This window comes from Gallinula chloropus (genome assembly GCF_964237585.1).
Source record: "Gallinula chloropus genome assembly, chromosome: 1".
In the NCBI taxonomy this organism is placed as follows: domain Eukaryota; kingdom Metazoa; phylum Chordata; class Aves; order Gruiformes; family Rallidae; genus Gallinula; species Gallinula chloropus.
Genome location: NC_140085.1, coordinates 77297380 through 77310645, shown reverse-complemented (window position 1 = coordinate 77310645; position 13266 = coordinate 77297380). Strand labels below are relative to the sequence as shown.

General features: G+C 39.9%; 1 protein-coding gene across 1 annotated transcript in view; it reads right to left on the bottom strand.

The window, feature by feature from the left end:
- Window positions 1-10455: 10455 nt before the first annotated feature.
- LOC311196162 (uncharacterized protein) overlaps window positions 10456-13266 on the bottom strand; it is a gene marked incomplete at its 5' end in the record, with an annotated part of 56552 nt that continues 53741 nt past the window's right edge. The window contains 2 exons of the mRNA XM_084269668.1: window positions 10456-11385; window positions 12106-12223. Coding sequence (XP_084125794.1) covers window positions 11163-11385; window positions 12106-12223 — 341 coding nt within the window. The 3' untranslated portion in view covers window positions 10456-11162. The remainder of the gene's footprint in view (window positions 11386-12105; window positions 12224-13266) is intronic.

Sequence of the window (13266 nt, the reverse complement as noted above, 5' to 3'; positions counted from 1 at the left end):
CGAGGAAATTAAGGGGGGGGGGGGGGGGGGAGGAGGGAGAGGAGTGGGAGGGCTTAAACTTATAGTTACAGCATTTATTGAAAAACTAATTTTGTTGTTGTTGTTGTTAAGTGGCTATGAAACATAAGAAACAGTCTGAATTTTGTAGCGATGCTGCTTTCCAAGCAAAATCCGTCCGACGCAGGCGACTGGCTGTGTGGCTATGCCAGGCGCTGCCCAGCAGAGGACACTCAAACAATGACATTACTGCTGTGACTGCTGCAGACATGCCACACGCTTGTCATGTTCGGGGTCTCTTGTTCTGGGCAAAGTTCATCACCAGGCAGGCAAAATGCCTGTGTTTTCCTGCACCTTAAAACCTTCTCGGCTTAAGCCTTTAGCTCGTATATTCAGAGCGGCTTTGCTGTATCTGCTGGCTTGTGTTCTTCCCATCTGCATCGCTCAGAGCTTGACAACTGCTGTTACTTTAAATAAAAAAGTAAAAAGACGTGGGCTTGTGCATCGTATCAAAACGGTGATTGAATCCTCCAGCTGATACTTGTAGAATAGATGCTAGAGGCTCAGCAGGATGTGGCTAACAGATGTGTCAGATTTTAAAAAACAAACAAAAGAACAACAAAAAATGTTCATTGAGCAAAATGCTGAGTTCCTCTGACGTAAGTTGCCTGTCACGACAGTCACTTAGTGATGGTTGCAGCAGTTAAAGGAAACAGAATGGGACTGGTTTTCCAAATTAAGTGATATTTACTGGAGGCAGAGGTTCTCCATCCAGCGAAACTGTTTTGACTCTGCTTGATCATACAATTGCATATGCAAACATTTTAATGCAGCCAGATGTAGCCATAGGAATGACCTGTGGGACCTAAAGGAACGAACTGCCTCACCTAACTATTGAACCTGGGAGTGAGTTTTGGCAGGGAAACTAATTGTAACTATCTAGTACCACTCATATTTCGGCTATTTTGTTCAGATGATAATTTTTTAACATGTCTTGGTGTGTACATAATTTCCCATTTTCATATTTCCTATCATTTCCTACAGTGTCTTTAAAGTCAAGGGTCACATATTTTATGTGACAAAATACATCAGTTTTAACTAAAAACATGAGCTAATTCAAGATGACAGAATATGAGAAGCGTGCATGAGAAATAAATGATGCCAAAATAAGTTGTTATGGCCTGCAGCAGACCAAAGAAGCTATTAGTCCAGGCTTATGAGGTCAAGGAGGTGTCAATAAAGTGGTCTCCTTGAATAAAGAGAGGAAGGCTGGCATGAGAAGGTCATAACTTGCTTATTGAGGGTTTTTTTTCTCCTTTCTTGTGGAACAAACGGTTCCAGCCAGAGTCAGGATCCCACAGCAGCTCAGCACCTGAGAGTGTAAAGGAGAGGGAGCGAGCACAATACTTTGGTTTGTTGCCAGCTTTGAATAGATGGCAGCCTTCCCTCTGTCCTTGCTGCATAAGAAGCACTGTGTACACAGGTGCACACACATGTGCACAACCATGCACAAAATGGGAATCTCTGCTGCAAGATGCATGCATTTGAGGTAAGGCAAGAGATGATATAGATACAGATATGGATATAGATATAGACATTGCCAAGCAAGAAATCAGCAAGAAATAATAATGGCTGATGCCAAGCATGTTCTGGAGGGATTTGGAGAGAACTAGAGAGGTGATTCTGAGCACCTTTACAGTTCTGTGGAGAAAGCATAGACACTATTCATTGTTGGCTTCGAGCGGAGAATAATTACTTGGTGGAACGATACATATAAATGTATTTCAGCAATAACCTGTCACTGCAACCACAATATTTACACACTGAGTTGAGTAAATAAAATGCCTTCATCTGCTCTTTCATCTGCTGCTTTATACTCACAGCTCCCTTTGCTCAGCCCTGGAAAGCCAGGCCAGTTTTAGTCAGGTGCCTCCCTTTACGTACCGAGGTTCTGGCCATGAGGAGCAATGCCTTCAGAGAGGCAGAGTTTATAACTGACAGAGCTGGAAATTGTTGCAGCAATAGAAATGGGGTGAGTGGGGTGGGGGGAGCATTGTTTTTTTCCCATTGGGTGGGGGTTTCTTGGCCCAAGCCAGGTCAGGTGAGACCCCCTGCAGAGATAGGTCAGTGTGAGTGCAGGTACCTGTTGAATAGACCCCTCCCTGCATCTCCAGAACTGAGAGCTTACCAGCAACGTAAGTTTCTTGGAAGCATTAAGCTCTGAGCTTCACAAAAGAGCATGAAAAGGGAGGAAAATCATAAATAGTGCTCTTTCAGCGTAGAATGGGTGCAAACAAAGAAAAGGAAAAGCTGAAAGCATTTGCATTATGAGCTCTGGGAGAGCAGGAGCAAATAAAATGTGTGATAAAAATTTTAAGAAATTATCTTAAAAACCCAAAAAAACCCCAAACCAAACAAAAAAAAAATTTTAAAACCCCGAAAATGACACAGAAAAGCTGAGATGCTGCAGACTGCAAAATACATTTACTGTGTTCAGTGCTGTGCACCATGGATGAGAGAAAAAGAGCAGAAAAAGAAGAAAAGCTTTTTCCTATTTTGCTACTTTCTGTGGCTAAAGATACCCAGGGAATTAGTTTTGTCTTTCGTGTTAGTGCACAGCAAAGTAACTACACTGAATTTTTCCCACTTAGGAAAAAGTACCTGGTACCCAAAACCAATATATAAATATTTTAGCGATAAGCATGCTTTACTTAGGGTGTTTTTGGGTGAGTGTCTACATCTCAAGAAAATCCTGTAACACATAAAAGAAGTGTTTTTTTGAGAGGCTGAGTGTGGTGACATCAGCTTTATGTCTGAACCAATGGAAAGCACGAGGAAGGCTCTTTCGGCTTTCATGTGGCACAGACTACCCCATGGATCACAGAATCACAGAACTACAAGGCTGCAAAAGACCTTTACGATCATCAAGTCAAATCGTTCCCATCCTATTCTAAACCATATCCCTAAGTACCTCATCTACCCTTTTTTTAAACACATCCATAGATGGTGACTCAACCTCCTCCCTGGGCAGCCTGTTCCAGGCCCTGACAACCCTTTCAGTGAAAAGTTTTTTCCTAACATCTAATCTGAACCTGCCCTGGCACAGCTTTGTGCCATTTCCCCTTGTCCTATCACCTGTCACTTGGCTGAAGAGACCATCTCCCACCTCTTTACAACTTCCTTTCAGGTAAGATTCAGGATATTGGCCTCATTTTATTCTGAAGCAAGGCCTACATGCAATAAAATTTATCACAGGCACATGACAAAATACAAAGATAAAAACCTTTGTCAGTTACATTTTGGTGACAGGATGTCTACTAGTAGAAATCATCCACTGTGCAAATCCTTAGCTTTCCTGTGCAAGCTGGCAACTGGGCTTATTAGAACTTAATTGAAACAGCATTAAAGATTATCTCTTTTCTTCTATTTCAGAATTTATAAAATGGGTTTCTTGGCAAAATGGCCATCTGTCGTGTAGTGTATCTGTAGCGGCATATCACATCTTTAGTTTTAAATTTAGGAATTTTCTTTTCTCATAAAATTATTGGAATTTAATAAATATCATTAATTTAACATACCAGTGTGCAACATTATGGAGAAATGTCAAAACACAATGGACACTCTATGGGACCATGCAAGCCCTATGTGTATGACCCATTGGATTATGCATGCAAACCTGAGCAGGGATCAACCACGGATGTGTTCCACTTCCTTCAAGGGTTAACCTCTCATATGCAGTCAGATCTCTCAAGTCTCAAAAAAAAATTCATCTTGAATCTTAGCAATTACTCATGACTTTTAAAAGATACTTGCTAGTGGTCAGTAATAGGACCAACTAGTTTTCTTAATGCACCTTCTCATGCATGCTTTCTGGAATTCCTTACTTCCACACACACTGAGTACCTGCAAGTATTTACTTGCAAAAGCTCCTTAGTTTCCAATTATTCATATTATGCTTTTTTTTTCTCTTCTTCTTCTTGAAAACAGATTTTGAAAGAGATTTCAATAGCTGACTCATTTCTGAATCATCATTAATTTCAGCCCACTAGTCTTTTTTTAATCCTCATTTTAATACATGAGATTTAAAGTTGTTTGTTGTTTTCATTGACTTTAGGAAGGTATTGAGTTAGTCAAAAAGAAGCATTATGGAGGGCAAGAAATGCTTTTGCCATCCAGATCTCACCAATGCCCTTATTCCAGCCCTGTTAGACAGATCCTCCTGGGCTGTAAGAAATTCATCAGCTAGTTCTTAAGGTCATCCAAACATTAGCAGGTGTAGAGCTGTCATTAGCTTTACATTGATGACACTACTCAACAAGGGATGCACTTTGCTAGCTTGCAGTCAGTTCTGACTTGCAATTAATGGCAGCATTGGCAATCACTGGCATTCACTGGAAAGCGATGGCAGGCAATCCATTGAAGAAATAGATTCCTGTTGCTCCTAGAAAGCTTCAAGAGGAGAGGAGGTTTCAACAAATGTAAGACTGCAGAACAAAACTGTCTCAGCAGCAGATACTTGTAGATTGATGAGCAAACATTCAAGTTCAGAATAAAAATGTATCAAATCAATGTATTTCCTAAATTATTTTGCCTCCTAAACCATCTGATTTGGTGAGAACAGTTACCATAACACAGTGCAGAGAGTACATACTGGAAGCCTTTGCCAGACAGCAGCTCTTAAGTGTTATTTTGAAAGTGGAATTAAGAGGGAAAAGAAAAAAGGCATAGGAATACAGGAAACAGGATTGATTACAGTAAACAGACTAAATTGTCTGGTACAACTTCCGGCATTAACAAAGTCTGTGAATAATCCAGCCCTGTTGTTCCAAAAAGGCAACCTTTTGGTAGGGACTGCATGCAAGGCTAGGATTGTTTGTATTGACACCGGAGGGAATCTCTGTACTGTGCAATTTCAAGTGGAAGAAGGAGAAAATAACGTTAAGGAGTTACTCCCCTCTCTGCAATCATTGCTTTCCAAGTTGCTGGAACAGGTCTTCTACAGTGAGAGCTCAATGACCAGAATTAGTTATTTTTGTTCCTTTCTGCGCTTCAGTTCTCCTCTCAGGTGGTGTCTGGGATCTACAGAAATGCATGGAAATCACATAGTGCCACAACAGTTTCCATTAGTATCCTCAGATCTTAGAGCAGTCTCCATCTATACTCCATCAATCAGGAGATATCCTAATTTATTTTTTTAAGAAATGTATTCAGCATGTCCAGTACTAGATTTTTTGAGAATTATGAGTATTAAGGATTTATAACTCAAAATGGTTACCTAAATTACCTAAAACAGGGCACCCAAAAATGGAACTCTTCCTCTAAAGTCATGATCATCCTTTGAATACACAGATAAATAGTTTTAAGCATTCATAAAACACTTTAAAACATTTTTACAGTCTTCTGAAGCCATTTTTAATTAAAACATTTTTACAGTCTTCTGAAGCCATTTTTAATCACTTAACTGTGCTTGCAGTTTTATTCATATGCTGACGTGTTTCTCCTTTCAAAACAGGTAATCCAATGAGCCATTCTCCAATTGATATAATATTATAATTGGCCATGATAATCTTGTATGATTCATACCTTCTGCTGTCTATGAAGAATAAAATTCTACATAGAAATCTGTGTACCTGTTATGTTTCCACTTATGAGCCTGCAGCTTTAAAACAATGTTGATACTTTCAATACATAAAACACAGCAGGTCCTGTTAGGTATTTCAGGTCACATCATCATTATTATCACTACAACTGTTAGTAGTACTGGAGTAAGAGTTCAGGTTTCCTTGGTCTTGTTCAGTCTAAGCCAGGACTCAGCACAGACTCTATGATTATATATATTCCTAACATATCTTGACCCTTGCTCTAGTCTATGGAAAGACCAAGAGTATCTGGTTGTCTGGGAAAGGCCACTCCAGCAGATATGAAGCCAGCTTACCCCAAAGCTATGCTCTGAAAGGCCATGCAGATGCAACCAACTCAAGCTGTGACTCACACCCGTGGCAAGGCAGCTGCTGTGCTGGGAGGACTAGCCCAAGAGATGCAGGGAAGAGGACCGTCACATTTGATTATGAATCAGCGCCTCATGTAGGGCCACCACAAAGCAGGACATCAGGTTCCAATGTCCCCATGTGTGTCACACTAGGAACCCACTTTGTTATTAGGGATACACATCCTTGGGGACACAATTAGTAGGGCCACCAGCAGCCCTCTCATATCTCTATGAGAGAGAGCTGTCTCTCTTATAGGTCTGCATAAAGATCCTCTACAGGGAAGCTCAACAGCCATGGCTGAAGGTATATTGAGCCACCTGAAAGCAAGGTGTTCTTGGAGGATGCCCTCTGGCCTCATCTGAAATTGCATTCTCCTGTAAAAATGCCATCTGAGCTATGGCCATGGCAGAGCACAGTAGATGTGTAGGAAATCCAATTCTGAGATCTAGTATAACACTAATTTTAGAGACATGAGCTAACACATAGCATCAGTGTTCCATCAATGAGATGATAATAAAATAAATAGATGTTCAAATAAGATTAATTCTTATTATTTTGCAGATAACAGGAAGCACACTCATTCATTTATACAGCAATATGTCCTACTGAGAAATATGAAACTGTTCTGATTATTTTTTACCTGGTTTTTTTTTTAGAGGAGAACAAAATACTGTATTTTTATATACTTGCCTTGTAATATAACATGGTTGAAGAGATTACTTATTTAGGTGTGACAGTCGTTGACTCATAATTCTGGTTTAAGAGGCAGATCTGTTATAGTAATTTTAGAAATACTTCTCAGATATTTTCCCTACATCACCTAAGTCTTCTTTTGACCATATCTCGAGGGTTGCATAAGAATACGTTGTCTCCACCTCTATTTCCCTTATAACAATTTCTGTATAGCCTGTTTTGTAAAATAATCTTCTGATCTGCTGGCCTGGTCCTTCCTAATAGTCTTGAGCACTTAGGACTTATTTTTTTCCCTAAATGTGATAATTACTACACAGCACTTTAGAAGGCTTAAGGAAAAACACTGTGCTTCATCCCCATTGGAAAACTTTGCTTTCTGCTTCCAGTCTGGTACCACTAGACTATGTACCAGAAACACTCAAAAAGCAGCTTGTGTCTGACCAGCAGCCAGGCAGGAACTCCACCAGTGCAGGGTGGCTGTGCAGGAAGCTCTTGCTTAACCTTCAGCTTCAATCCCTTGGATTTTCCAGTCTTTCTGGATGGTTTCTTTGTTGCACCCACCCCAGTGGAAGTCAACCCCCACTTCAAGCAGCTCAACCCATGGAAGAGGGACAAGTGCCAGGAACTGAAGTGGGACCATAAGTGCAGTGATGCCACGTTTGAGGTCAGAGGAGACCAAATTTAACCACACATGCAACACAGCCTGTCCAAATCCGCATGACAACTCTGCTGTGCTGTGCTTGGCTGTGCCATGGATGCCATGCCCAAGCGTTTTTTTTTTGATGCTTGAAAGGGTCCTGACTGCATGAGGCAGAGAAACTACTCTGACTTTCTCAACCTGACACTGCAACACAGGGGGTTCAGTCCTATGCTATGGGCTGCCATCTCTGCAGGGTGCTACCGGTGCATAAGGTAGGACTTGGACTGGAGAGTCCACCCTGTCCATAATGCAGATCTGCCCATAGAGACAGACAAACACCTTAGGATATATACAGCATATCTGTGTGTATTGTGTGATCATTCCACATCCATGGCCATCCACAAACAAATCATTTACCTTCTCTAAAAAGCAGTCTCTACAGAAGAAACACTTCAGTATTGGTACAGAGGATTCTCATACAGGGAACCTGCTCAGCCTCAAAATTCAGGTGCTCTTGTAGTAGGGCTTTTTTCTTTTTTAATTCTTTGCCTGACTTGAAATGTGATTAAGAAATGCTTTAGTCACTTCAAACAAAAATAGTAATTAATTAGAAGGTAAGACATATAAGTAACACGGAGAAAACGACATGCAATTTACACCTCTATTAAAATTTTCAGGCAGAAAGAACTTTGACTATATTCTAAACTACAGTTAGGCAAAATGACAATATATTCCACAGTGAAAAACTGGTAGACTAAATCTAATGCTACCTTTCTGCTATATTGTTAAAATATTTGAAAACACATACATTTCATTTGACAGCCTGAAGTATTTTCTGTTTATTCTGCAACAGCTAGTACTCTATTCCTGATTTATTTTTGTGCCAGGATAGACAGGACCTCTTGTCTGTGGGGACACCAAACCCATAGGACAGCTTGGTCTTTAAAGTGTATATGATCTTAATGTGTACAGAAAACTGGATTTAGAGCTGATAGTTGTTTAGTTTGGCTTTTTCTTTGATAAACAACTAGGAAATATAATAAAAACAGGTAGTCATAGGTCATTATGTCTGCTTGGTTATATATCTAAGAGTAAAGAAATGCCAAATAACTGTACTGTCTTCTGAGATAAGGCTCTGATTTCCATAGTTATGCTGACAGAAGGACTTTGATAATGTCATTAAAGGGCTTTCAAATTGCCTCTAACAAGAGTTTGGTAAACACAAGGCTCAGGGACTCAAACCTCCCAGAGTCTGATAAAAAATCACTGGTTTGGCTATTCCTTCATTGGTTTCAGTGGAATTACCATGATCTATGGCCCACCAAGTTACCTGTAACGATCCCTAAATTACCTGCTTTGTCATCTTTATTCAAAAGCATGACTGACTTGGTGTAGTTGCGAATTTGCCTCCAAAATAACTTTCCTGGTTAGCAATTTATCTTACCCTCTTAAAATAAAATAGGTTTCTCTTCTTTCCTGGAGGATCTTCCAGTGATGGATCTCAGAGGTGCCAGAGCTATGTCTGAGTGTGTTGACACAGCTATCACACCGGACAAAAACATCCATTTTGATCCTAGAATCAGGAATGTAGCTTTGTAATCAAACCCCAGTTCTAGGGGCCTCTCTCCCTCTCTGTTTGGTGAAACCCTGCCTTTGGAGCAGGAGGAATTCAAAGGAGAGAATGTCCTTATTTCTTCTCTATTGTGAGATGCAAGGGGCTGAAAAACTTCTGGAAAATGCCACTTGCATATACTGGCCCATTTATTAAACTTTTTTTTTGTATATTCTGTGCTAGTTGCATGTTGAAGACCAAATTATTTCCTTGAAGAAACGTCTACCTACTGTTCACAGGAGAGTGCTTAGACTTGCACACAAGAAAAGGTGCATGTTGTAAACCCAGGCAAACGATACAGCCTTGGGACTGGGGCTATACTGAGCCAGAGACTCAATGCCACCTGTGGCAGTGCTTATGCATTTATAGATTCAGTACTGTCATGAAGAATGATGTTAAGTCTTATTTGTCTGAAAAAGCTCACTTAGCCAAGTTGCACCTGGGGTAAATATCTGGACATGAATCATCAGATCTGACCAGAATCTCATTTCTAGTCTGACATCAATTATCAACGCACCTTTGATAAAACATTACCTCCCGGGAAAAATCAAGCAACAGGTGCAAGAGATGCTCTCATCAAAAAAACCTGTAATATAAAAAAACAATGTACAGAAATAAATACCCAAACAACTGAAGTAAAAGGGAAATGATGTTAGTATGAGTCACCTGACTGAGTCTATATGTCTAGCGCAGATCAGGAGTGTTTCTAGAACTGCCAATATATTTATCCAACGTTCAAACACTGTTTGCAGGAGGAGAAAGACACAGCATGATTTCCTCTGTGTAAAATTCCTGGGGTGTCAGGAGTTTGGATTTTTCTTTAATTATATTCCAGACCTAGATGCAATATTGATACCATCTGTACTAAAGAAGCTTTCCTTCCTGTTCCCTTGTAACACGCACTGCTTCCCCATCTACTGGGAGTCTATAATCAGACCTGGGATTGTAAACGACAACATCTAAAGGTGTTCGTCATCATCTTTAAGCAATAAAACACAAACAACTCCATCCCCATGGCCAGGATATGAAGAACCTGCTTTCAGTAATTACCGCATCAACCCTTTTCCCATTCCTGTTCCTACACTTAGACAAGGCAAAGGGCTTGTGCACAGGACCACAGGGAGTAGAGACACTCTTCAGAAAGGAAAGCAAAATGACTGTGATGATGAAGAAAAAATGTACAGTGATCTCACTAGGCAAGTTGGCTCCCATTTCAAAGGTGCATCATGAAGGCTTCCAATGCAATATCACATTTCAAGAATTTTTAGATACTTTTTTCACAGTAATGACTGCTGGAATCATCCCTTATTTGAGTTTCTCTCTGGACTAGGTATCTGTGGAAATCTGCAAATTTGTGAGGTTTCAGCACCATATTTTAAGGCTTACTGGAAGTTCCTTAAACAAGGAAGAAAATCCTTACACACGCAGTATGCATGCAGTGGTCAATAGGATAAAAATTCCCCCACACACATATTAAAAATAACCCACACCAAAACTCAAAACAAATGAAAAAAACCCCAACCTGAAACATCTATCACTTTATTGCATCGGTTCAGAGCAATTTTACTCAAACACAATAGTGAGATGTGCTGCAAAATTAATACACCACTTTCTTTCATTTGAAATCCATTTTGATTGTTTATTGTGTTCAAGCCCCAGAGTGGTTGTGCAGTTCTTGTTCAGAGAATGCTCACTGACAGCACTGGGGTGCTCATGTGGCCATGGGCCATGGGACCCAGTCTGAAACAATCAGCTCTGACCATGAACTGCACAGCAAGGCCATCAGAGCAACCAGGCACACGTAATTCAATTAGCCATTTAGAGCTGTAGGACGAAATACAGAGGAATATTACTTGAAATAAAGTTGGTGAAAAATTCAAAAGGAGCCTATTGTGGATTTCTTCTTTTTAATTTTTAATTTTTCAATCATAATCGAATATATGACATTTGAAAAATTTTGGCTAGTCTTACTGTTGGTCTAAAAAGGGACTCAGAGCAAGAGGATGGGAGAGTTCCCCCCAAATTTTGAATTTCTTTTCCCCCTATTGTTTCAGATGAGGAGAGAAAGAGCATATGGTAAAGCAAATTAAAAGTCAATGTTTAAAAGATTTTTTTTGAATCCCCAAAATGTGAACTAGCTGTTGAAGTCAGTAATTAGACCCCTGCTGTGCTTAGAAAAAAAACTCTGAAGCATAAGCAGAATTAGGAAAAGGCCTCATTTCTCCTTTTTTTACATATATGTTTCCTCACTTTCCTCTGAGATTCTTGCACCAGGAAGAATTTCTTTTTTGTTGGCAGTGTCTGGTTCTTTGCTGGTTGATATTTCTGCATTTTTAATATTTGTCATCTCTTTCCCATCTGGTTTGAAGCGTTTCATTATTAAAACAGAGAGTACTATGTATAAGAGACAGCATCCTGCCCGTAGTCCTGCAATGAGGCCAAGATAGACATTTCTAGAAAAAAAAAGTAGCAAAATAAGTTTATATTAATAAAGTTTGTCACTTCTGAGCAGAATCGAATCAGATATCAAATACACACTGTTAGAACCATCTAGGCTCAGCCAGGTATTTCTCTGCTATTTGAGAAATAACAAACAGAAAGCAGTCTCATGGTTCCAGGCAGGTTCCAGACAAGTCCTATACTCCTAGTAGAAATGCCTCCTGTCTAAAGAGTGCTCCCATCCAGCAGATGATATTTGAGGGCTGGGACAAGAGGATCTGCACCAGACAGAGCTTTGCCTCTTGCCCCAGCCCCTCACTGGCAGTGCTCCAGGCCACAGCTTTCCACACACTCTTCAAGTGGATTTTCTGAGCCCTCAGACTTTAGGAAGCAGGGGAGTGAGGGATGAGGAAGAGTATCTTCAACAGCACACTTATTCCACAGTTGCTCAGTCTCCCACAAAGCCAAGGCATCACAGTTACTTAATGGACTGAGGCTTCAATAAAGGAACTGATTCTGGCGATGTAAGACACTGTACTGTAATGTCACATGCCAGACTGAATCAAAATTATTTTGTTGATTAGATCTATTAGTCAAAATAAGGAGCTGTGGTGTTTTTCATATCCTAATCAATCTATTGACAATTGTCACGGGCAAAGTATACCATGTTCCTTGGTGCCCAAAGCTTCCTCAGAAGCCACGTTCCCAACCTCTCGCCAGAGAATTCCTCTTACCTGAATGCTTTTGTGTCATACACTCGGCAAGATCCAGATCCTCCGCAGCTTTTTGTTCCCCATTTCAAGCAGGTCTCATCTATCAAGGCACCAAAATAAATAGGGGCTGGGAGTCCTCCTGCAAAGAAAATTCTTATTGCATGATCCCAGACAGGAAGGTCCCAGCTTTTAATGTCATTGTAAAGAAATGAGGAAATGAATCTCAGGATTTCTGAATTATAGCTGCATAAAATGGGACTAAACATCAGGTTCTAGCTTTGAGATTCCAAGATGTGTGAAAATACTTAAGCAAGTACCTAAAGGGAGTTGAAAGGATGTAAGGTAATAGCATTATTATATTCAGTGAGGGAAATGTTAGTAATTATACTTTAATAGCATTTTTATTAGAATTATAACTTCTGTTGTTTAAAGAAATAATATAACCCACATTTCTTTTTCAGTCTCCAGTGTGGAATTACATGCTGAGCCATATTAATATTTATGTATATTAATGCATTTATTCAGGTAATACACAATAGTTTGCCATTAAAGATGGTTAGATGCGTGCAAAGGGCTGAAATTAAGCACTTGCTCAAAACCAAATAGGTATTAAGTGTATTACTAATGTAGTACTGAAAGAATTCCTTTTAGACAGTCATAATGCTTTAATATGGTCAGCCAGCTCTTTCAGGGATAAATTGCCATTTTGCGAAGAAAACTATTTCATAAAAGCACAAGATTTGATTCTCTGCCCCATTCAGCTAAAATATGGAGATTAGGAAAGAGACCAAAGTGACCACGTGGGCTCATCTACATTGGGAAGAACTCAAAAATCAGCAAGAAAGTGAAGATAAAGCAAGGTAAGTTAGAGGCAGGACAAGCTACATATCTGAAGACTGGAACAATTATTTATTGCAAAGAAATACAAGAAAGAAAATAACAGGCAGAGTATGTGGTAGGTCTAAGTGAAAAAAGGTCAGCAAAAGGGAGTACAGGTGTCAAGAATATCCAGACTGATCAAGCTCAGGTACTTGGGTCCACAAATTTCAAAAAACACCCCAAGGTACAGTGCTGTTTCCTTCCTTTGCCTGATCCCTCCACTGCATAGAAAAAACATCTGAAGAGAAAATCATAATATGTAATTACATACCAGGAAGCATGCAGCAAGCTCCTCAGAATATT